The following is a 27,390-nucleotide window of genomic DNA, read 5'->3' on the forward strand; positions in this document are numbered from 1 at the left end:
TTTACATCTAAGGTTACTGAAAAAATTGTACATGTCATAGAAAAAAAACATGAAATTCACTATTTTGTATATTATTTTTTTAATTATCAGTATTTACAAAACTGCATCAAATTTGAAAAAGCTAGTTAAATATATTACATTTTTATGGAAATTAATAAAGAAAAAGATGGGACACTTTTTAAGAAGATGACCCGAAAAAAACGTAAAAAATGTTCCAGATTAAAATCTTAATGACTGCATTCAATTTTGTGTACATTTTTATATGTATTACAGACTGTGATGGTTCAAATTTAAATTCATAGAGGTTGATCTTTTACAAATTGGGATAGTCAAAAGTGCCCTTGGTTGCAGAAACACCCTTAAATTGAAAATCATATCCCAACATATCATCTTGGTACATATAAGTTCATCATGGTAAAGTCCCTTGCCCTTCACATCAGTCGGGTTTCACCAAAGGTTTCTCATTGACAGCGGTTGGCTTAACAGTCGGGTTCGGTGTCTGTATTGCGAAACAACGCTGTGAGAGCGAGGACGGGTTGCCATGAAAGCTGCCACACATCAAACTGCTATTAAAAGTTCATATCACACAATTTGCGGTCCACTCAATCATATAAAGACCGCTTTCCAAAAAGGTTTTTAACAGCCTGTTCGAGGGTCCTTTGAGTGGCGACGGCATTATTTGTAGAAGCATCAGAAGTGTTTAGCAGCTCTCACTGAAGGGCCTTTCAGAGTGACCATTAATGAAGAGGACACACACTCGAGACGGTGGAGAAGTCACACTTAGTGTACATGTTAGGAGATCCTCAGCCATTTGGAGAAACTGCTTTATGCCTCAGACTAAAAGGCTTCAGGTCTCATTAAAAACACAACAGGTCTCCAATCCGTTCTCACTCTCAAGGCGTCAAAATCTGAAGCTGGTCAAGTGTGTTCCTCAATGAAGACAATAAAGGCTCTTCTAGACGTCACTATATCGATGCGCAGGTGCTCCATTGATTTCTGTTGTTTGCCCAATGCATCATTTGTAAAAGTAGACATGATTTTATGAATATTTATAGGCTACTTTTATATTTTGGAGCAATTAACCCCACTCCTACCCTAAACCTATACACTTCTCATCAATATAAAACACATAACAGGCAAACACAAGGACAGTCACAGGTATTTACTGCACAAAGGGAGCAAAAACAGTATAAAATTGAACACACACACTCCACTCAGTCATATCTCATTGAAATGATACACCCGACTCTTTAGCATGATGGAATCGGTCACGAGACACACAAGAGCCAATGACATTTCACTATGAAATCTGACATGACGTTTCTTCAGGCGGCAATTTTTTTAATTTGAATGTGTGTATGATCTTCGGCGGATGGAGACGCTGATCACTTTTGGGGATTTCCTTCACACAAATCAATCGTTTGGCCTCAGAACACTTGGGATATTTGTACTTTTTGAATAAATTGTGGCTGCAGTCGTATCTGCTTTTATATCCTGTGTTTATATCATATAATACACACATGGGGAGGTTTAGGGATGGGGTTGGGTTATGTGTTCAAACGTGTCTAAATAGTGTAAATAAAATAAATGTGAAATGATGCTGGCTGATTAAATTGAGAATCACACTCCAACATGTCATAATGGCAAAATCATAACCCAATATAATTTCATCATGACGATAACATTCCCATGGCCAACGTGTCTGTGTATGATGCCAAAGGTTTCTCACAGAAATCAATGGAGCACCTGCGCGTTGAAAAATGATAATATATTATATTTGAAGGCCTTTTTTCTGATGCCTTTATGTCTGAGGTTGTTTCGTCCAATGCACCGAAGGTGAATTCACACTCGCCCGCCTCCTCTCACTCACTCGTCTCATTTGCTCCGGTTTGTAGGGCTTGTATTGCTCATAATTTTAGTCATTCCCGCAGGTTTCACACCAAAAGCATGCACACATAAAGCCGCCTCTCAAACCAAATTGACTTAATTTTTGTGGCTTATTGCGCTTAAACGATCAAATACAAAATTATGTCAAACTGCCCGTTTTGGCGAGTATTCAGGTAAATACAGTACGTTTTGGGACGTAAATAGTTGATAAAGAAAACGCATGTTGTGTATCATTATATTGGATCCGTGCATTCGCTCTTAAAGTGACAGCAGCCTAATAAACCTGCACTGTCTGTCATGTTAATCAAAGAATAAAAGACAGAGAGAAAATCACTCACTGCTCTTGACTTAATACATTCTGTAACTTTAATAGCAAGCATTACTCTGTATTTAATTTTTTTGTTATTTGACATTTATATTTTAATTTCTATAGTATTTCTTTGCTGAATACTACTGTTAGACCCAAGTGAAAAAACGTAAAGCTGTGTTTATTTCGGTCTCTTTGTTCTATTGTATTTATTTGTGCTATTGTTTGTAATTTGTTTATTTATTCGTATGTTATTACTGACTGTTTACTTGTCTTTTTTTGTAAATGTAGTTCAACGATTCAAATAAAGCCTCCTGTTCTAAGCTATTGCAACAAAATTACCCAAATTATCAAAAAATTATGAGATAATAACAAATCATTTGTCATTTTTCTGTCATTTTTCAAGGTATCGTATCAAAGATGGAAATTCCAGTATAGCGGCAACACTATTTCAGGGTGCAAATATGAATCCGTCAAATCAGGAATCACTCATATCAACACTGCTCTTGCTTTAGAAATATATAATAATACTTTTTCAAAAGAATGGACAAGTAAAAATGAAAACTTCAGCTCTCACGCGCCAGTAAATGTGTTATAACAGGCCATCATCTTTTCAACAACATTATCCAGGTTTCAATTTTCTTGGAGGTGTTTCTCAACATAGAAGATGGAAACTACATATTTATTATCAAATATATTTTATGTTCTTTTTTTTTTTTTGTCTTGTTTATTTCTTCTATTTAAAAGTGAAATGTATATTTTCTGTGACACAAGCGCATCCCAACTGAATTAAAATAAATAAATGATGTCAAACATGTTTCCAAAACACTCCCTGTCTGCCACTGGTTGAATAAACAGATGGCCCAGCCCTAAACTCACTCCATTGGTCGAGCCAGTGTTGCTTAATCAGCAGGTCAGGATGTTTAAACAAACATGTTTTCAAAGTGCCGGTTTTTGCACTCTTCAGGGAATTCAGCCTAAGAAGGACATATTTATTGATGTTTTTGTATAATACGAATATGAGATATGTGTTTTAAAATACTATCATCTAACATAAAGACAGTGAAAAAGTAACACACATGGATGTATTATCAGGCATGCCGACTTTGCCTATTCTTTGTTCCCGCAGGCAATGAATGAAAACATGCACACAGACCAATGTAATCCTGCAACGTGTTTCCAGCTACGATGCTTATGCTCGGCTAACAAGTCCCTTGACAATACCTGCGTCTCTCATGTTCTGAAGCATCTGCTTCGAGACGTTCCTCGTACTGTAGATGGTAAAGGACAGGTGTTAAAAGGGAAATTACAGACATCTGCAGTTGCTGGGAGTGTCCAGAGTTAATCGTGTTATAGTTTAATGAGCTGTTGAAAAGCGCTGAGACGGTACACTCTTGTCACAGTTAGTGAGATGCTTTCCTTGATTTGAAGAAAATGCCCTGAAGTGGCCAATCTGTAATACATTTCCCTGGGGTTATAAACGCCTTGGGCACAAGTCTAGTCTAAAGTAAAGTGCTCTAATACTAAGGGTTCATAATTACAAGTCAAAAAGGTCTAAACATTCTGCTTTAAAGAACACCGTGCACTACTAATATAAGAGAGTACATTAGCAAATCTCACAATATGAAACATTAATGACTATATTACAGAAAGTACACCGGTCATGCAAATCTAGCTTTCATCCCAGTCATTTTCACAATGTCGCAACATTTCAGAATTTGGGAAATCGTTTTAATTGCAGATCAATTTGGTGTTGTTTGATCTGGTCGAGAACTCTCTACTTAGTAGAGGTCATGTGTGTGACTCTCTGTGGTTCTCGCTTCAGGTTCAGCCCGTACGAGTGGTACGACGCCCATCCGTGTAACCCAGGCTCCGATGTGGTGGAAAACAACTTCACCCTTCTCAACAGCTTCTGGTTTGGCGTGGGCTCCCTCATGCAGCAAGGTAATAAGTGCTTCTACTGCAAACTCAACACAGCAAACAAGCCAGGAAACCTGACAACAGCATGACATGACTGTCTTCCATCCTTTACCTGTCAAAACCGTAGAGTTCAGACTTTTCTGACAGGAGGGGGAAGTAGTCATCTTGCTTGTCAGTGATGCGGGGATGAGGGGTGTCAAACATCTGTCATACACACTGGCAAGTTAGAGGGATAACAGCAGCGTTTGTTTCCTGACACTCAGTTGCCTTCAGAGACCTTCAGGATTGTGAGTTTCAGGTTGGGATGACAGTCGACAGAAGACTGTCTCAAGCGTAGCACATGCACAGTGGGGCGTCTCTGTGCTTCATCTGGTTCTTGTTTATCGCATGTCTCAATACAGTGTTTCATTCATTCACCATAGCTGACATGCAGCTTCAGAGGGACATAAGGATGGAATTCATGAGGAAAATATAGCTGCAAGCACAAAGAACACGACAAGTCATGCCACTGCAACAACTAGCTTTTAAAGACATTATGATGATTTAAGGCAAAATGGCTGAAAAATCATAAATGCAGTCACAAGTAATGACTTCATGGTTTATCACTTTCAACCAATAGGTGGCGATGTGACCAAATTGATGTGGTGTGTCCGGAGTAAGGTGACAATGACACATGCAAAGTTTGGTGTCAATATGTCAAAGCATTGCAGAGATACAGCCTCCATTTTGGCATCATGCCATTCACTTTGTCAATGCGATATACATTAGCGGTTTCGTCTATCAACACGAAATACGTAACTTTTCGTCTGCATGGTCTGAAGATGATACGATTAAATTTTGGTGAAAATTGGACCAACGTTGTAAGATGAGTTTAAAAAAGTAAATGGAAATCAAAATGGCCGACACAAAGTTCGGCCAAATATGGCGAAATTGGTATCTGTGTTCTCAGCATGACCCAATTAAAACCAGTTTAATTAAAATAGGCAAAGCTAATCAAAAGTTATTAGCATTTTTGGAAATTGCATTATAACTTTTGACCCCAAAACTTTTTGAGTATTGTCATTTCGTAACGATACGCCAATGCTTTCGTAAAATACAGCATTTTACGACCAAATAAAAAATGGTCGACGCTCAAAATGACACTCGGCATGCTGCATTGAATCTAAAGACCCGTTTTGTGAATTTTGGTCAAACTGTTCAGACATTATAAGCAAAAATAGGCATTTTTCATATCTCCTGACCACTAAGTGGCACTCTGCCGAAACTGTGCAGGTTGTCATAACACACACCAAGTTTGGTCAGAATACGCTAAAGCGTTGCGGAGACATAGCCTCACGTTAATGCTTGCATGCTCTTCGTTGAATTTGTTTGCGCATTATTCGAGAACAGTTTGATGAACCAATTTGAAATCCATAACTTTTTGTCGGCATGGTCTGAAGATGATCTGATTACATTTTCATGAAAATCAGAGCAACCGTCTAGGAGGAGTTCGAAAAAAGTATGATTTTGGAAAATTCAAAAACATTCAATGGGGACATTTTCTTGATGCAATCTAGTGTGCAATCGAATCGTCTTGAGCCAAGGAATCAGAATGTGGTGAAAAAATGGAAACAAATGTTGTGGCGCTAGAGAGATTGAGTTAGAGACTCTAAATTTGATATGGTAACAGTTCAGACTGTCCTCTAATTGTGTGCCAAATTTCATAACTTTCCCGCAAGTGGTTCTATAGGCTGTCATAGACTTCCGTAGCGGAAGAAGAAATGGAAAATAATAATAATAAGAGCGCCAACGGATACAATAGGCTTGTTTGAGATGCCAATGACTCTGCCTTGAATGTAGGCGAGAGTAGGCAGTTATGCTGCCTTCACGGGCTATCGGAATTTTCATAAATATGAGTTTCCTAGGTAAAAATTGCTAATGAATGCCCTCTGATGTCGTGTTTACCACTGGGAAGTTCGGAAATAATTTTGATGGCTAAATTCCAGAGATAGGCGTGCCATAATCTTTAAACATAGCACTGTGGCAGGCGTGATTTTATTATTTTTTTCCCCAAAACATCTGGATCCTCTTGTCTTGACATTAATGTAGCGCATATTTACATGTACGAGTAATCATTTGAAGCGTATTGTATGTTTGATAGGCAGCGAAAATAGCCTGCAGAATCGGCAGAAAGCGGAATATCTGGAATGTTTATATGGTTGTCAGCATGGGACACTACATATGATGTTGGTTTTAATAAGATTTTCCCATTAAATAGGGAAGAATAAACCTGGTGTCCCCCATGATTCCTATTCATTCCGACAACAATGCACTTGAATGCAACAAGCTTGTAATCACAACTTCTAAAGAGGGAATTAGGACATTTCCGAAAGCATGTGAAGGCAGTATTACTGTCCGGTAAAGAGCAGTTATTGGACCAGCAATCTACTCCAGCAAAAGCGGAAGTTCGTACTCTAAAAACAAAATGAGCCTATATAATACTGAAGACAGAAACAGTTCTGATTTCTGTTGGACGGAGGGCTTCAGCAGATTCTTTAGAATGAATCAAACCAATAACATGATTGAACCTGATTCATTAATAGAGCCAAAAGAGTCTCAAGAACCGTTCGTATTTGTTCACGTGCAACCAGCAGAACTACAAACACAAGCTTCAGCTCTCATGTGCCAGTAAGTGTGTAATAACAGCCGTTTATTCCACCATCTGGTATTATCTTTTTTAACGACCTGAACATTATCCAGGATTCAATTTTCCAGGAGTTCGGGCTTCATGTCGTTCAATAGTGTCTATGCTTGGAGACCAAAAAGAAGACGAATAAGCTCATTTTTAATGACAATCACAGACTTACAAGAATGCTGAGATTTTCTGTCCTTCTGTACATGAATAAGAGAGAGAGAGAGAGAGAGAGAGAGAGAGAGAGAGAGAGAGAGAGAGAGAGAGAGAGAGAGAGAGAGAAAGAGAGAGAGAAATGGCCAGGATATGTGATACTTTTATGTTTGATAATTTTTTGAGTCATTGGGTCAAAAGTGATGTCCGACCTAGGGCAATTGACAATCTTCACCCTTTTTTCAAATATTAATAAACATTTGTTAAAGATTGTGTAGGCATATTGCATAGTTGTGCTTGGAGTAGATTGTTTTATTTGTGATAATAAAATGTGACTTAATTTTTGGATAGGCTGTCATACAAAGGAATTATAAATGCATCTACAAACATATTAATAACTGATTATGTTGTAGTCAATGTTTGCTTTTTCCTTTCAGATTTTAGTTTTTCTTTTGTTTTTTGCATAGTAAAATAAAACCTGTAGCTGTGATTTTGCCTTTCTTGCCAAATAATTTTGTCAGATAAATACCGTAACTAAGTTTACTATATTGTTCTTCGGTCATATTTGGATGCTTGTAGGATCATTGATAACAAATACGCTCTCCTTTTGGACACTAATTATGAACTGTGTACATATTTATTATCAAGGGTATTTTATGTGATTATTATTTGTTATTTCTTCTATTTATTCTCTAATGCAAACACAATCCAACACAATCCACAATCCAGTTTTTATTGCTTTGTGTCATCCAGTCTTTCCCTCTCGTCACGTTCAATTAGGACTTTTTCTCTTGTGTTGCAGTGAACTTTGGTCAAAGTATAAAGCCTACGCTGTTCGACATGCATTGAGAAAGCAAGAATGGTTCATCAGAATCATTTGGTTCCAGTATTTTAGTCTTTTAATGGAACCACTCTTGAATAAGAAGTCCTAATCCGATCTGAACACAACACCAAAGTGAACGGCACTCTCTCTCTCTCTCTCAAATATTATTTTCCTTAATGCCATTTTAAATATTGTCTTTGGCTGTGTGCTGAGGCGCCACCTCTCAGAATTAGATGGAGGAAGCTATTAAAGACACGCAGGGGTTGAAGCTGTTTTCACACCCCTCACAGGCACACATTAGCAAATGATAGCCTCAAAACCAAACGGCATAATAAAGCATGCCGGGGAGTAATGAAATGTTTTACCTCATGTAAGGAGACGGATAGAAAAGGCTCTTCCTGTGCCCACGGTGATTCTTTGCTCATGGGGAGTGCAAATCTGCTGCACATTTCATTACGCATGAAATCTCCACTGATACGCGTGCGATACCTGTCAGTCTGAAACCGGCAGCCGTGCAACTAGAGCTCTCTGTGAAGTTATGGGATGTGCCGTGTGTGTGTCTGTTTACGCACTCCAGTTGCATCAATGATTGATGATGATTTACACTTTAGAGTTTAAAAACTGCGAAAGCATCATCGAGAATTACATAAAATAAGATCAAAACTGTAAGATGGAAATTCAGTTCAAAATCACATCAAAATGTATGCTATAGTACAAATACATATTTAATAAATTAATACCCTGCAATTGTACTTTTGATATACTAAACTAATACTAGTCTGCTAAATTGGAGCAACTTGTACTAAATGTACTTTAGTTATCCAGAAATAGTGCTGAGGTACTTAAATGTGCATACATATTAAAAAGAAGACCACCAATTTCCAATCCTGAACAGAGACTGGCAGTATGTTTAGGATCCGCGCGCACACACACACACACACACACACGGTTTACAGGGAATTGGTGTGCTATAATTATAGCTGTGAATGTGATATTGTAGTATTTTTGATACAATAATATTTGTATATATAATTGTAGGTATCTGAGCACTGGCGATTCATTCACCAGCATTGCCAGCAGTTTTAGGTTGGGCATCAGCTGTAGATAGAAAAACGGATGCGAAAAACGCAGAAAATCGAACTTGTTCCGATTTTTTTTTGACGGACGAAAGTTTCGGAGGCAGTGTGCAAGCGTAATTGACATAAGGTGAGGTCGAATTTATTTTTTGACGTACGAAAATTTTGCATGCGAATTTCGGACTCAGTGTGCAAAGGCCTATAGTCGTGCGATATGGCTGTATATCAGCACGGCTGTGATTCGGCCGTAGGCAATCACTGATATACAGCCATATCGCACGGCTACGAGTGTAATATTGCGTTTATACAACAGTTAGACGACACAAGTGTGTAAATAAATCAGAAACAACAACGGAGTGTCTTTAAAAACACTCTTTTGTGCAGAACTACTTCCTTCCACCATCTCAAGTTGACAGTTTAACAGTTGTGACCATTGACTGTAATATTAGCTATATCTATTATAAAAAATCAGTTTGAATGTCCGTCCGCTGAGGAAAGCGATAGTTTACTTAGTATGAAACAAACGTATTTTATAGGGACAACATAAAAGTAATCTGTAAGTTTTTACAATTTCAGGATTTTTGGATTTCACATGTGAGAAAAATTCTTCCTAATTTTCTTAATATTCAGCCAATTTTTTTGCTTCATTACAGTGTAAATTTAGACAGCAAGTTGACCAAATATCATGTTAAATTATAATACATTAATTGAGCATTTAAGCATTACATAACCGACTGTTACTTGAATACATGCCAAACTGACATTTGGACATCATTGTGTTTTCGACCGTTCACAATACACGAAAGAGAGCAAAATACATTTTTTTGTTTTTTTTTTAAAAACATCTATATAGTTTTTTATAATGTTGAATTTCTGTTTTAGTTTGTATATCAGATTAAGCTAAAGCTTCAAATAAGTTTTTTTTATTTATTTATTTTATTTTATTTATTTTAAATTTCAGTTAACATTTAATTAAATATTAAGTAATGAATATGTTTTAATGTTTTTAGTGAACTATTATAACCCTGATACTTTATTGAATAATGTCTTTCCTCCTGACTATGAATGAAATGGGAATGAAATTAAATACAGTTTATTGTGTAACCAAAATGTATATATAATGTGTAATTTTAATTATAAACAAGCTAGAATTACACCGGGACTCTTATTTTGAAATGCCTTTACTATTGCAGTTGCATTTGCTCATTGAAGTTCAGATGAGGGAGATCAAATATGCATTGTTACAACCATCTAAAACATATCACTATATAAACATGGTAAAGTAAACACTGTCATTATTCATCAGCATTAGTTCATAAACACTCCCTGTCATAAATGTGTGTTATTGATTGATTGAGCCGTTCTGAAGCGCTGTCGCGTGAGCCTGTAGAAGCTCAACAGAGCCGTGTTTTCCCGCTGTTAGATCCGCATATTACAACTCAAATACACAGGACATCAGTTCTGACCGGATCTCTTCCCTAATCAGCCCTCGCTAACATTTCCGTCTCGCTTTTATTCGTTGACAAAAATGACAGTAGTTTTCTGTCATAGTTTTTGTCATCCTAAACTGGTTTTCATTTAGCTATTGTTTCATTTTCGTCAGTGAAATAAGGTCGCCGAAGACAATTATGACACAAATTAATCGTCAACTAAATAAACACTGCTTCATTAAAACTGTTTCTTAGACTGCAATGAGATTAAATGAAAAGAAAATGGAGACTCGCGGCCATAACTAGCTTATCTGGTCTCCCAATGGTCTATTTTATATTCTCCTTAGGATTTTTAGGTGAAACATTTGAGACAAAGTTGTGTTACACTTTATTTTAAGGTGTTACAGCTATATTTAAATAATAAGAACTAACTATATGTACTTACTATAGGATTAGGGTGTGTTTTAGGGTATTTATGCACAATAGTAATTACTAACTTGCAACAAGAACACTGTAAAATAAAGTATTACCAGAAGTTGGTACCTTAACATAAAGTAAGATCAATACTACAATCATCTGGGACGGATAATCCAAAGATGAATCCAGTATTATTGTATCGGGAGCAAGACAGCAGGAACAAAATGAGATCAAATAAGACCAGACACCTCAACAATTGGCATGCATACAAACTAAATGTGTCCACGTGTCAGAAAATACCACACAGTTGTTGTCTTTAATCCTTTTCTTCATTGTCATTTTTTTTTAAACATCAGTTCCTGTCAGACAGGAAGCTCCTTCACGCTAGCGCACAGCGTCTCAACTGAACTGATAAAAGAAGAAAAGCACATTTTTCATATCTGTCCAAAAATTATTCAGGTTACACATGGCCCGCTCGACAAAAACGGATGTTTCATTGTGCAAAATGCAGATTATTACATGAAAAATGGTCTGTTTTTGCAAGTCCCAAACCCTCGCTAACCAGCTAAACAAGCTTTAACCAGCCAATCGTCTCCCACCATCTCTGTTTACCGCTGACTGCCGGCAAACATGTTAATTTGGTGACTGCTGCGCTTTATCAATTTGCTCAGTTCCCCTAATCTTGAACATATCTTTATTTCTTCCCCGTGCTTTTGTTTAAAACATTATAGCTTCGGCACACACTGATAGTGAAAAGGCTAAGTGTCAGTCTGAATACTGAACGCTAGCCTCCGGCGCTGTGACTTTCTTCTTTAGCAGAAGAAGGTGGGAATGTTAAGTGCAGGTAATTATTCTCATTGGGAAATGCTTGAAATTCGGCCGGGCGGACGTGTTCCAGTGCTTGTGAAAGAAATAGCAGGACAGGGAAAAGCAGGTCATCATAATTAATATCACTCTGAAGCAAACCCACAGAGAATAGCCCACAAACGGCCACAGTTTAGCAACTTTGCCTTCCCTACTTTTACAGAGCGATAAGCAGATGTTTAGCTTCAGCGCTAGGCTGGGAAATCTGTCAGCTGCTTGTTTGCCGTGACATCAGCATTTCTTTAATAGCTTGCACACTGAAATGTGATAAAGGAACATGCAAAAAAAGCAACGCAACAAAGCAAAGACCCGCTCCTACAAGAGCAGATTTGATTCTGTATGTTGTGGCAAAATTATTGTATTTAAAAAAAAAGCTGTATTTGTATTTTAGCCAATACAGAGTGACTGAAGGTGAACTGCGTGTGTGTGTGTGTGTGTGTGTGTGTGTGTGTGTGTGTGTGTGTGTGTGTGTGTATCTTTGTGAGGACTGGTATGAGTTTAAGACCATAAGAGTGAGGACAAAGCGAGTAAAGTGAGGACATTTTGTCCAGTCCTCAGTTTCTGAGAGCCCTTTAAGGGCCTATTTGAGGGTCAAGACATGGTTTTAGGGGTAAGGTTATAATGGGGTTAATGGGTTAAAGGGTCCATAACACACACAGATTCTCATCTTGAGTATCTGTAGAGTAGTGTTGATCCTTCATATCTGCGAAGAGTCTTTAGTTTTATCATATTTATAAAAGACAGATACGCTGTACCGATTCTTTCTGAAAATAGCCGAGTCCGTGGAGGCGTGCAGTGGGCGGAGCTAAAGAGTCACAAGCACACACACACACACACACACACACACACATCATGGCATTATCCCTGGATAACTTTGGATTCTCTATACGTTGGTGTTGTTCACATTATATGCAGATTGCCAACAAAACACGCACACACACACACACACACACACACACACTCACACACACACACATACACACACACACACACACACACACACACACACACACACACACACACACACACAGGATAACTCGATTCACTATAGTTTGGTGTTGTTCACCAAAACACACACATTTGATTCAGTTTCACTCACGCCTGCAGTTTCCACTCATGACCGGGAACAAACACACACTTGCAGAACTCTGGAAACACAAACTGCATCCACTGTTCCCTTAACGCTGGGTTATTTGGGAAGCTGAACATGGTTAGCTTTCCCTCACACAAACACACTCACACACACACACTTTTTAGTGACATTGTTGATCTTGTGGTCTAAAAACACAACGCCAGCACCGCCGACGGCTCCCGTAACCCGAACGAAGCTCGTTGATGTGTGTGTGTGTGTGTGCTCATACAGGAGAAGTGCCCATATAAGGAATTCCACACTTTATGATGTCATACAAGGCCATACTAAAAAAAAAAACTTTCCGAACCTTGTTTGAATCCTGAAGGAGTGTATTTTTTTTTATTTTGGCCATGTTTAGCATGAGAATCAACTCTTTAACAGTGTAAATAAGTCATATATATATACGTGGAAAACGCATTGATAGCTTTGGTAGTGTAGACGCTCATGTGGTCAAATGCACTGAACAGCCTCTAAAGACTGGCTACTCTCCGTCGACTGACCTAACGCCTAAACATTACGGGAAGAGCGCTAGCCAAATGGGATTTAAACATTGTTGGTTGATGACCCAAGTTTGGTTTGAAGATGAGAAACGTACCAATCACAATGTTCTCTCTCCATTCCTGATTTCTAACACACACTCACAGAGTTCGGCTGGTCTTGTGTCTGTCAGAGCAGAAACTAAAGCTGATGCTCTCTGTGTGTTTTTCCGTCTCCGGTCACGTTTATATGTCAATTGCGTAAGCTTATATCATCCGTTAGATTGAAAGATCTGAAAAAGCCCACACATGTACCCGCCCATAGACCCTCCCCTCGAAGACATCAGGACAGAAGTGGTTGAAAGTGGACAAAAGAGACGGATTAAAACACCAGGTGTGGACGGGAATGTGTCTCTCGTCTACTTCGATGCACCAAAACACATCTTAATACCAGCTGTAAACACGGCCATAAATGTAAAAAAAATATGTGTGTGTGTGTGTGTGTTTGCAGTTGTCTAGCTCTCATTGCACTGTTCACTGGCTCTCAAACTCTCTGTTTGTCCATCATCTCTGTGTTTGTTTGGTTTGACTCTCTGTGTGATTGAGCTGCAGAATGAACTGATACTTTAGAGGGATAAGGTTTGTCCAAGAAAAGAAAATATAGTATATTGTAGAATCATTTTTAACAGTATTTTGCTAAATATTTTATATAGATTAAAAAAAATATAGAAATTTCGTATTTATTTACTTACTTCCATACCAAAGTTTGGGGTCGGTAAGATTTTTAAAATGTTTTTTGAAAGTAGTCTCTTATTGTCACAAAGGCAGCAAAAACAGTAATATTGACATCGTCATACTCACTTCTAGTCAAAATATGAGTCTGATTCTGCTCCATTGGGCTGTGATTATGAGGCGTGTTTCAACCGAACCAGGAAAGACCTCGATTGGATAGACCTACAACCAATCAGAGCAACGGAGCGACGCATAACGTTATTTGTCAACAGAACTCAACTGCACGCACGCTGGAAGAAGTAGAAGAAGAAGATGAGTGTAAACGATCTTTGCCGATGTTGTAAAAAAGAATCGGATCAAAACAGGGCAAATACATTAAAGATAATTTGCAAATATGACTATATGTCCAGGTGGAAACTGTCAAAACGGCAATCCCTCAGAAAAACACATGCATCATTTTCAATGTCAACAGTAAGATTAAGCCAATTTAAGAGCAAAAAGTGCCCAATATAAGAGATTGGAAGATCATCATTTCTGAGAGAAATAGTAAAGGTGAATGCATATATGAACAAGTTCTCCGTTTAGTAAACAAATTCAACCCAAGTGCTCTTTGGTGACGTGATGATGACGTTACTGTTTATCATCTGTCCATCATCGTATGAAGCCCGCCCTGACGATCTGATTGGTCCGAACAGCTCTGGTTCCAGAATAGTTGCTCCACAACGGATCAAGTCCAGACCGAACTTCCCCACCTCAAATGTTGTGGGTGGGGCCAAATTCGGCTGGCATCCAGGCTTGTAATATTGTGAAATATTATTAAAATTTTAACTGTTGAACTGTTTTCTATGTGAATATATAGTTAAGTGTCATTTATTCCTGTGATCAAAGCTGAATTTATCATCATTACTCCAGTCTTCAGTGTCACATGATCCTTCACAAATCATTCTCATATGAGGATTCGATGCTCAACAAATATTTATGATTATTATCAATGTTGAAATCATTCGGTTTCAAACTTTTTGTGTAAATCATATATTAGGATGAACAGAAAGCTCAAAAGAACTAGCCTGACAAGCCAGACCCACATCAAGATGTTGGGTCTGGGAACTCACCATTGGCAGGGCTCAATCCGAGGGGCAGGATAAACGCTTGTCTTTCAAATCCCCTGTGAAGCGTGAAGCGGAGCTAGTTGATAATTAGCATTTATTTTTAAATAGATTTGTTTTGTAACAAAGCAAAAGTATATTTTGATCAATTTAGTGCGTCATTTCAAGTTATCAATTTCTCAGAAGAATATTTTACTTGCCCCCATCTCATCCAAGATGTTCATGTGTTTCTTTCTTCAGTGGAAAATAAGTTTATTGAGGAAAACATTCCAGGATTTTTCTCCACATAATGGCCTTTAATGGGAACCGACGGTTGAAGGTCCAAATCAATGCAGTTTCAAAGGAAGGGCTTCAGAGGCTCTGACCGATCCCAGATGAGGAATAGGTTCTGATCTAGACAAACCATCCGACATTGTCCCCCCAAATTTAAAATGAATATACTTTTTAACCTAAATTGCTCATCTTGCGCTCCTCTGCAGCGTGCCACGGATTGCGTAATCACGTCTGAAAGGTCACGCTAGACGTAGACGGAAGTACCGCACCCGTGTTTACAATGCGCTAGTGCGAAGACTACTGGTGCGTTCACAACGGACGCGAATGACGTGATTCGCGCGAGTGATTTACATGTTAAGTCAATGCAAAGACGCGAATAGACATTCTGTGGTGGGATTCGTGCAAATGACGCGATCCGCGCGAATGACACGGCGCAAATTGAACGTTTGACGCGTGATTCACGCGAATGCCGCGAATCGTCCGAGTTGAAAAATCTGAACTTTGGCAGATATACACGCCGCATTAACCAATCAGGAGCTTGCTCTAGTAGTGACAACAATGAGGAGAAAATCTGTATATTAATATCTGGTTCAGACAATATGATTATCACTGTGATAACATTAAATGACATGACACACAACCCAGTCTCTTTTTGTTAAATGCAAGTTTATGTATGATCAATAATAATACAAAAGTATAAGTAAAAGGTATAAGAAGCTATACATGAAATGAAGCAAACAATTCAGTCAAAAATTCAAAGTCAGTGCTAGTCGCCTAAAACGGTAACGTCAAGTTAAATAGCCTAAAAATGATCAGAGCCAGACGGCAGAAGGACTGGCTGAGGAAAGGCTGCTCTCGCCGGGGTTAATGAGCGCTGAGCGCCGCTGATCCACTGGAGCTCACAACTGCGAAAACGCCAGATCACATGTTCAAATAGGAGCTCTCTTTATAAATAAACCACAGATTTGAGCTTTAAACAACTACATTATCGCCTGAAAAAGTCTTAAAACTACGTTTTGTCACATATTAACAGTAGTATTTTAACAAAAAAGACATGTAAACACAGCCCATGTCAGCCATTTCTCAAAGAGACGAGCCGCTGGCAGAAGCCCCTCCCATGAGGCGAATTCTCGTCTGTTGTGAAGCGAATGTCACGCGCGAATTAAGCGAGTAAACTCAAAATGTTTCAGCGTCCAACTTTGCGCGAATAGCGCGATTTATTCGCGTCATTCGCGTCCGGTGTGAATGCCACATAATTAAAATGTCCTTTAGCAAAAAAAGGTAAAACAGCTAAGTCAGACGATTTTGAAGTTGAAGATGGAGTGTTTTTTGGTAGTCCTCGCACGTTTGTTTGGGGCGGTACTTCCGCCTACGTCTAGCGTGACTTTTCAGACGTGATTACGCAATCCTTGGCACGCTGCAGAGCAGCGCAAGATGAGCAATTTAGGTTAAAAAGTATATTCATTTTAAATTTGGGGGGAAAATGTTGGATGGTTTGTCTAGATCACACTCTATTCCTCATCTGGGATCGGTCAGAGCCTCTGAAGCCCTTCCTCTGAAACTGCATTGATTTGGACCTTCTGCTGTTGGTTCCCATTGAAGTCCATTATGTGGAGAAAAATCCTGGAATGTTTTCCTCCAAAAACTTCATTTCTTTTCCACTGAAGAAAGAAAGACATGAACATCTTGGATGAGATGGGGGCGAGTAAAATATCAGGAAATGTTCATTTTAAAGTGAACTAATCCTTTAGCATATATTTTAACCAAAACCTTCACGTATTTTTATGTAATCAGCTGACGATGCATTTCATTTCTGTTCAGGTTCAGAACTGATGCCTAAAGCGCTCTCTACTCGGATCATTGGAGGAATCTGGTGGTTCTTCACCCTCATCATCATCTCCTCCTACACAGCCAACCTGGCAGCCTTCCTCACCGTGGAGAGGATGGACTCGCCCGTGGACTCCGCCGATGATCTGGCCAAACAGACCAAAATAGAGTACGGCGTAGTCAAAGACGGAGCTACGATGTCCTTCTTCAAGGTACAACCCTCTGAAAATATGGAAGTCTATCATTTGGATGCATTTACAGAGATTATATCCACTGTTTGTGACATGTTGTTTATTCCATGAAGCTTGACACATGAGAACCACAGCAGAAGATATTTTTGAAAGACAGCTTCAGCTAACTTTTGGAAAAAAAGGAGGAACTTTTTTATTCTTGAGAAGAAGCAAAAAAATCAATACAATTTCACAGAAGATTTTTTTAAGCTTTTCCAGTTAGATCTTAATTCCCACTGTAAAAGCAAATTCTCCTGTGCAGTCACTTCTCCACCAGGTTTGAAGTGTTCCTTCATAATGATTTTTTTATTCCAAAGTTTCAACTTTTGCCTGCAGGGTCCTACTTTTTCACGGCTTTGAGTTTTCGCTCTCAGATGCTGCTGTGCCGAGCAGAGAAAAGTGTACCAGGTTTCTGAGTGACATAAAATCGAGGTGTCTTTAAAACCAGCAATTGCATATTCATACATTCTTTCAAAATATAGTCCGCTTTCAAGTTTCTGCTGATGTTGTAATAATTTCAAACACGATATCTATAAACAACCTTTCTATAAACAACCAAAAGACAAATCTAATGTATTAGGCTGAGACTTGCTTTGACATTTAGTGTGTGAAGTCCCTTTGATCGTGCGTCCTTTTTGTCTCCTGAAGTGTATCATTCCAGCATTAGAATAAAGATTACAAAAAGCAGGTGTTTGCAATTAAAATAGCAATCTGTCACTGCCTGAACACCTTCAGTTCTGCTTGTTTTCTGAAACTTCAGAGGTGGTATTTCAGCGAGCAGACCTGGACCGTCAGATGTTAATTTAACATTTTATCAAGAGTAATCAAAGAGCGCTCACACTTGTTAATTTTCTTGGGTCACTTTAAATGTTTCATGGAATTGAGCCAACAATTATCCGTGATTAGCTATGCTTTCTTACGTGACCTCCTTTAAAAAAACCATGAAATGCCATTTAAACCGAGTGCTAATCGTGATGTTAAAGTTTCATTATCTTGAGACCGCAAACTATACACACACACACACACAATTGGTTCCACTTCTAAATCTGAATATATTTCTTTATAAGGAGACTCAATGTTTAGGACAGTATACACTACTAGTTTGCAGCCTTTAGCCTCCTTGTTAGAGCATCCGACTCTCATTCCGGCGGACCCGGGTTCGAGTCCCGCTTGGAGCGGGCAGTGTGAACAGGAGGGGATACATTGGTGCCGTGACCCGGATGGGAGTGAGGTTTAGGGGGGTGAGTGTAACAGAGGCCAGCTAGTAGTTGCTTTGTGAGTAAACCTCACTGCTCTGATCTCAAGAGACGCTCTAGCGACTGACACTAGGGGTTTGCAGCCTTTAGCTTCATTGTTAGAGCATCCGACTCTCATGCCGGTGGACCCGGGTTCGCGCCCCGCTTGGAACGGGCTATTCGAACAGGAGGGGTTACATAATGACCTACTACAGTTGTAGAAATGCGTAGTAAACTTCATGAGCACACTATAAAGAATATACAACCCAGGCTTATTGGAAATACATGGCTTTGTCTACATTTCTGCAAAACTGTTTGGTAGTTTTAGCTGAAATGAACACTAGAGCCCCGTTTCCACTGAAATTACCCGGAACAATTTGTACCAGGAACTTTTTTTCCCCCAGACCTGCTACTGTCTGCGTTTCCACTGCGGTCTAAAGTACAGTGAAGTTTAGGCAAATTAGTCAGGTGATGTAGGACTGCACTCGACTGATCCTCCCAGTCAGCGATGGACAGTCATCATTTTTGTGCGATACTGTCTGCAACAATAACAAGTATGGAGGAGATGCAAGCAGCGCTGCTTTTGCTAGTTATGTAATTAACAAAACGGCGAAAAAGAGACGAGCACTGATACTAAAGCATATTTTGAAAGCACGTAATGCTAGATTGTAGGTTGTTATTATCAGCTTTTACGGACATTGACCGTGATATGGCTGAGACGAACGCGCGCCATCGGACAGAAAGAGCAAGACTGATATTTACTGAATGCAGAACGAACCTCGCAAATGCCTCGCAAACCAATCGCCATGTTCAGCGCCCAAGTCCCACCCCCGAAAGTTCCTGAACTTTGAAAAAGTACTACCTCAGGGAGCAGGGCCGTTCGGAGGTGGAAATATTTACCCAGAACTTCATTTAGACCCTGGTTCCAGCGGTCGAAACACACCGAGTACCACCCCAAAGTTCCTAGTTCCTGGGGAAAGTTCCTGCGGTGGAAACACGGCTTAGTGTTCTGTTTCACACAAAATATGATAACAGGGAAAAATTATCAATGACGAAATACTTTTTTTTTTTTTGCACAATACTATGTTATGCTTATGTAACCCCTCCTGTTCAAACCTGCCCGCTCTAAGCGGGATGCAAACTACCAGCATGAGATTTGGACGCTCCAGCAAGGTTTACTCGCACAGCAAGTACTAGCTGGCTTCCGTTACACTCACCCCCCTAAACCTCACTCCCATCAGGTTCACGGCACCAATATAACCCCTCCTGTTCACACTGCCTGCTTCAAGCGGGACTCAAACCCCGGTCGGCCGGCATGAGAGTCAGACGCTCTAACAAGGAGGCTAAAGGCTGCAACCCCTTGCGTCAATCGCCAGAGCATCTCTTGAGATCAGAGGAGTGAGGTCTACTCACACAGCAACTACTAGCTGGCCTCTGTTACACTAATGTTTTACCATAGTCCATGATAAATTTCGATGTATTCAGCACCATATGTGTGGCTCTTCTAATGTAGTAAACTTGCTCAGTTGCTCACCCGGTACAGTGTTGCACTTCTGTGATGCACATTGCACGGGTACGAGTCCCATGAAACACAAGTCATCACTGTTTTGTTATCACTGTTGGTTGGGTTTTTAGGATAGGATTTAGTGGAGGTGATATGATATTTTTAACAGTGTCTATTCACACCAAGTGCAAATAGGCCGCCTTGTTGGCAGAGGCTATTTACACTAGCTCCGCCCACCAGTGTCTGATTGACAGACAGAATTACAAAAGAAACCTGTCTGATAACAGGAACAGTGTGGAGAGTAAGACATGGAAATGAAAAAATAAAGTGTTTAATGGGTATTTAATAGTGTTTATCGGGTAGGGTTAGGGGTTGGTGTAGGGCAGAGACAAGTAATATCCCAATAAGACAGCACACATTCATGATTTTATTCATTATAATAATATACACTGAATATTTTGTTATTATTGCATACTGTTTTATAATATATTACAATTCACTGAGGTGCAAATAGTATCTGCCACTAAGTATGAATAGCATCTATTTACTATTAATGTAAAGAAAATACTGCTATTTTTAGCACCACTCACTGGATATTTCACTTTGAAATTGTCTCAAAAACGTGTTACAAGCAATGCAATATCATTTTGCAAAAATGACACCCACACATCTCTGAAACCTGTATCTGCAATGCAGAGCAAAATGAGTTCACTTATAACGCCTCTTGCATGCATGCCACATGAAAAGTGCAGTGAAATGCACCTGGACCAACGAGTTTTAGGTTTCGCAGAAATGTAGGCAGAATTGCATATTTCCAATGAGCCTCTTTTGCAACCCCACAATGCAATGTGCTCAACATGACCAGTGTAAAAAAATCAACCAGACACATTTTTTCAATGCATTTTATAGATGTATTATTTAACCGACCACCAAAATGTAATTTTTTACACAAACTCGGATTAAAAAATGATAATAACCATGTTTATAATGAAAAATACACATGCAGCATACTATTTTTGAAAAAAAAAAATATTGGTTACTCTTTATTTTATGGTGTTTACTCAAATAAGTAATATCAATTAAAGGTGCAGTATGTATCCACTAGAGGTCGCCCATTCAAAACAAAGGCGTAGTTTGATGACATCACGTTTGAGCGCAGAATCTTGGGACATGTGGTCTTCAGCTCACAGCCGGTGGGAAGGAATCGGGATAGGAATCGGGCAGAAATCATGTTCATGGATGCGATTATTAACGTTACTGTAGTTTGAAGCAGAGCAGGACGAGTGTTGTGGAGCTGAGGAACCGCTGGTTGTTAATAAGATGAACACAACACATGCCTCGCGAGCAGCGGGACTTTTATTATGCCACAGTTGCCGGCGCCACTTCCGCTCCTCCGCTCATTAGTGTGAGGTAACGCAGCTCTGTTGATCATATTACACACATCTGAGTGTGTTGATGATGGGATGGCGTTACTCTGTGCGTTCTCTCAGCGGCTGCTATGACACTTGTTCACATTGCAGTGAGAGGAAAGCGCTTCTGCAGAATAAAACCAGAAAATGAGGGGAACACAGATATGATGTCATCGACAGGCCACGCCCTCACACGTCCCGGTTCCTCGGGTAAAATAGCATCTCATGTTTTACAAATAGTTGGAAACATTTGAAATATTGTAAGTACTCAACTGAACAAAATATATAACACTGGCCTAGTGGTGTTTGGATATTTTACTGCAAAAATTTTACATAGTGCACCTTTAACTACATGTACTTACTATAGAGTTGCAGTTAGGGTGTTACGTCTCATGTTGGCATAGAGGAAGGGATGACGCACATAATATAAATGTCAACACTCTTTTATTATGGTCTCTGGGGAGTAACTGAGGAGTAAACCAAGGACAAACGAGGTAGCGGTAACTATAAGTGGTTCACTTTATTTACACAGACATATAATTTATACCAAGGAAAACATATTTACAGCTATATACAACCAAGCAGAAAGAAACAAAAGAAAAACAAGATATAATAAATTGATGCTAAATAAACAAAACAACAAAACCAAAGCCTGTCACTAACCAATCCCCGCCCTCTACAATAACGGAAAACAAAACAACAACAAAAAGAAATCTTCAGCGTTCAACACGGCAGAACTAAAACTTCACTGACTAAAACAAAAACATACAAGGAGTTGCATCCGCTCCTTACCGAATGTGTTTAACAGAGAACTCTACGTGTGTGTAAGATGTAGGTCACGTGTCGTACTTCACTTTTCTCTACTCTCCGGGCCGCCAAAGTATCGAACAGGTACAACGTTCTCTGAGAAAAGAACACAACAAGCAAAGCGAACCACCACTCAGTAACAGCGAAAACAAATGACACAGCCAACAAACACACTCCAAACTCAGCCCCCTCGCCTCTCTTCCGTTCCACCATGTGTCCTTTACCGTGAAGCACAGTTGATTTGTCAATTTCCAGGTCCATCACGATGAATGACCTCGAGAAGCAACCAATCACAGCACCTACAACTGAGCGACAGGGGATAACAGGAAAACAAGACAACCAAAACATAGTAAATGGGAGAAACACAGCAACCAATAACAAAAGAGGGAGGGAAACCAGCTAAATCACGTAACATAGGGTTAGGGTTTGGTTTAGGGTTAGTTACTTGTAATTATGCATAATTTACTGTTATTACTATAGTAAGTACATGTAGTATCATGTTACTACATCACCTTAAAATAAAGCGTTACCAACTTATTTTCGCATACTGCTTCACATATATTATTTTCAGAAATATAATTGGCAGGATATAATGAACAGTATTCAGGCTAGCACTCAGTTTACATACAGTAGCGAGCACAGCTGTGCTGAAAGCAGTATAATAACTGCCATAATCCAGTGTACACAGTGACTGTTTAATCTAGGAAGTGTCAGCTGTATCACTCCAGTCGCTTATTCATTCTTGTGCAGTCCAACGTTGAAGCCAATTCCCAGCCACTTTCAATTATATTGAGAGACACCAGGGAAAATAGCGTTTGAAGGGGGAGGAACAATAACAGGTGCTCAAGGTTAAGAGAACAGCGCCAACACCAGCACGCCGTAGTGTGAAGCTGGAAAGTGTCACTGTAATGGAGCCAAGACTCAGGGGGAGGAAAATCTCCTTTTTTGAGGATGTTCTGCATGTGTAGTATGTTGCTGTCCACCGGACCTAGAACACTTTCTGCATGTTCTACTCCTAACACATTGTGTAAATGTGTCATTGTTATACAAAAGAAGTGTGTTAAATAGGGAGGTTGAATACAAACATTTCAGTTATTCTCATGGGCGTCGAAAACCAATGTATGAGTACTACTTTTTACGATCAATGATATTGAACCCACTCACTTTTATCGTCTCTAATTCAGCGCATGTCTGTTTACCTACCCCTAACCGATAAACACTTATTATTAAACACATTAGACGCTTTATTTCCACTTTTCTAATATTTTCTTAATTTCATTGAAATAAATGCCTTTCCAATCTGATATGTGATGGGAAAAGGGAGAAGAGTGAGTTCGGCAAAAGGCAGATTCGAACCGCGGGTCGATTTACATCAAAACTTGATTCCAACCGTCTTACCCCTACACTATTGCCACTCTCAATGATACAGTGATTTCCGTAATCGTGTCTTGTCCAACCAGATGTTTAGCAAACAAGGCAATATTTGTACTTAATGTAAATGGCATCTACTCCAGTAACATTTTTCTGAGAGAGGACCCACCCACAATTTTTTTGCTTCCGACGCCCATGGCTATTCTTATGAAATGACAGACCAGCATGCAATTGTGTACATTGTGGATTGGAATTAGCATGCAGCTTCAGTTTTGCAAGCGTTGGTTATTTTGCATAAAATAAGCACAGGGCCATTTGTTTCTGCTTGATCAGCGAGCATTTAGCAGACACTTTTATCTAAAGCAACACAGTACATTTAATAAAGTTCAGTCCCCCTGAGGTTAAGTGTCTTAATCAAGGGCACGACGGCGGAAGCTCATGAATCTCATCATCCTTTCAGATATTAGCCTGGACTACTGTCACACCATCCTATTGATCAACATTTTTACAAAAGTCCAAAAACATACCTGTACATAAAATGATCTGCAGTTTCCAGCTGAATTTATGTTTACAGGGGCAAATTATCGATTCATAAATAATCTTCCTTGCACAATACTACAGTATGTGATGATCTCAGAACACTTTTACCATAGTGCATGATCTGTAAACTAAAACATCACATAAACAGCTCATTATGTTTGATTTTTATATTAGCAATATCACACGAGTAGCCGTGCGATAGGGCTGTAATTTGGCTGTAATCACAGACGTGCCATATCGCACGCCTAAGAGTGTGGTATTGCGTTTATTGTAGCACAAGTGTGTAAATAAATCAGAAACAACAACGGAGTGTCTTTAAAACCTCTTTTGTGCAGAACTACTTCCTTCCACCACGGAAACACATCTCAAGTTGACAGTTTAACAGTCGAGCCCAAGCCTCCGTTACTAATTCTCAAACGTCACTTTAGAGTAACGAAGGAACGCAGAGTCGCTTCATTGAAGATTATTGTATTATGTAGGGTTTTATTATGAGAGAGAGATCGACTAAACAAGTGTATTACCTGCATCTGATATAGCATTCATTCTTCAGGATGATGTCCATAATATCCATTATAAAAATCAGTTTGAATGTCCGCTGAGGAAAGCAATACTTTACTTTTAAATGAATGACAGCGTTAAAACAACTTCCTTGTTCTTTCCTTGTTCAACTATCCTAGTGGTGTAATAATGTAACTGTCAATGAAGTCGACTATTGCAATCACTGATGGACCCTTTCTCAATACCAAACACGGCATATTATTTATATAAAATAATAATTATTGAACAATAATATTTAAATTAACAACAATAGCCATTATAAAAAACAGTCGGAAATAAAACACAAGCAAACAATTCAGTAAAACGTACAAAAGCAGTGCCTATAGTACAGAATTCAAGTCAAATATAGACTAAATATAAAGCTATGAAACTTAACTTTGCCTTTAGCCAAATCGATTTCTATCTGGAACAAGTAATTGATCAAAGATTGCCCATTTGATATGTATCAAATGAATGATGTTTAACCTCTATCTACATACAGTAAGAGCCAGCGACCAATCCCTGAGGACTTCACCCTGATGAAGCTGTTCTCTGCGGGTACATGAGCGCTGAACGTCCGCTGACGGCCTGGAGCTCGCATCTACCAAATTGTCTTAAAAAATTGTAAAATAGGCGCTGTGTTTTAAATGAGTCACATATTTGAGGTCTAAATAACTACATTCTCGCCTAAAAACCCTTAAAACTAAATTTTGTGACACAACAACAGTAGTATTTGTAAAACTTATGGTGGATTTGCTTGACTGCCATTGACAGTCGGAGCAAGCGGAGTGATACAAACGGTGAAACGGTTTGAGTGCTGATACTGGGTGGATATGGCACGGCTGGAAAAGGCTCTCAGCCAATTGGTTTCAAGAACCAGAAACAACTGTTGTATAAAATGTAGAAAACTTGTCAGTCGCTCACCTGATACAGCCAGTGTTAATTTCGTTGACAAATAATTTTCGTCAACAACCTTTTTTCACTGACGAAAACGAGACGATAACTAAATAAAAACTAGTGTTGGATGACAAAAACTATGATGAAAACTTCCGTCATTTTTGTCAACAAATAAAAACGAGCCGAAAATGTTAGTGAGGGACGATTAGGGAAGAGATCCAGTCAGAACTGATGTCCTGTGTCACAGATGAACACATTTGATCTGAACTGATCTAACCTCTGGAAAACATCCCCAATCCAGCGCTCCAGAGTGGCTCAATCAATCAATAACACACATTTATGCCAGACAATTGTTTGTGAACTAATGCTGATGAATAATGACAATGGTTCCTTTACGATGTTTATATAGTAATATGTTTTAGACGGTTGTAACAATGCATATTTGATCTCCCTCATCTGAACTTGAATGAGCTCCTGCAACTGCAATAGAGGCGCAGACATTTCAAAATAAGAGTCCCAGTGTATTTCGAGCTTGTTTATAATTAAAAGTCACGCATTATATATTCGTTTTTGCTTACACGATAAACTGTATTTAATTTCATTCCCATTTAATTTATAGTCAGGAGGAAAGACCAGTATTTGACACATATTCAATAAAGTATCAGGGTTATAATAGTTCACTAAAACCATTAAAAAATTCTTCATTACTTCAAATTAATTAAATGTTAACTGAAATTAAAGAAATAAATAAGCAAACTTATTTGAAGCTTTAGCTTAACCTGATATGGCCTACTGACTAAAACAGAAATGCAAAGTTACAAAAACTATATAGATGTTTTTAAAAAAACAAACAAAAAAGTGAATTGATACTCTTTCGTGTATTTTTAATGTCAAAAACAAAATGATGTCAAAATGTCAGTTCAAGTGACAGTCGGTTATGTGATGCTTAAATGCTTAATGTATTACAATTTAACTAAACTCATTAGATTTTAGTCGACTAAAACTAGACTAAAACTAAAAACAATTCAGGTGACTAAAATATGACTAAAACTAAATGTCATTTTAGTCAAAAGACTACGACTAAAACTAAATCAAAATTTGCTGTCAAAATGAACACTGGATACAGCAGTGCGAAGGTACGAGTCGTGTGAAACGTGTGTCACAACTCTCGATAAACGGTTAAAAGGCTAAAATGACTAAAAACTAGAAGCAACGTAATAACCCTCCAGTGTGTTTATATTTTACTGACCAGCAAACCAGAGTGATTTCCAACTTTATGCTTCTCTCTTTCAGAAATCCCGAGTGTCTACATTTGAGAAGATGTGGGCTTTCATGAGCAGCAGACAGAGCACGTCGTTCGTCAAGTCCATTGAAGACGGGATTCAGAGAGTGTTAAAGTCAGACTATGCCCTGCTCATGGAGTCAACGACCATCGAGTATGTGACGCGCAGGAACTGCAACCTCACGCAGGTCGGCGGCATCATCGACAGTAAAGGTTATGGCATCGGCACCCCGAAAGGTAAAACCACCGCTAGAACACAGATTGTTTTGATTCAAAATTCGGATGAGCCACAATATGAGCGGTTGTAATATGCTAATATATGCAGACCTTTGACTGTGCATTCTGCTTTCTAGCTTACACAATATATTTCTGGGTGGAAGAATTATTTTGTGTAGTTTGATTTGTATTTAAAGGGTCATGAAACCCCGTTTCAGCAGTCAGTTCTCACCGCAGTTTTGAAAAATGCCACAAAAGCTGTGGAGTA

The 27,390-nt window shown here is 38.9% G+C and overlaps 1 protein-coding gene across 1 annotated transcript in view; it reads left to right on the top strand.

Moving 5' to 3' along the window:
• The window catches only part of grik3 (glutamate ionotropic receptor kainate type subunit 3), a 219,594-nt gene that overhangs the window by 179,820 nt on the left and 12,384 nt on the right, over positions 1 to 27,390 (top strand). The window contains exons 12-14 of the mRNA XM_079837898.1: positions 4,020 to 4,138; positions 17,089 to 17,306; positions 26,918 to 27,143. Coding sequence (XP_079694024.1) covers positions 4,020 to 4,138; positions 17,089 to 17,306; positions 26,918 to 27,143 — 563 coding nt within the window. The remainder of the gene's footprint in view (positions 1 to 4,019; positions 4,139 to 17,088; positions 17,307 to 26,917; positions 27,144 to 27,390) is intronic.

This window comes from Gobio gobio (assembly GCF_949357685.1).
Source record: "Gobio gobio genome assembly, chromosome: 15".
Lineage (NCBI taxonomy): Eukaryota > Metazoa > Chordata > Actinopteri > Cypriniformes > Gobionidae > Gobio > Gobio gobio.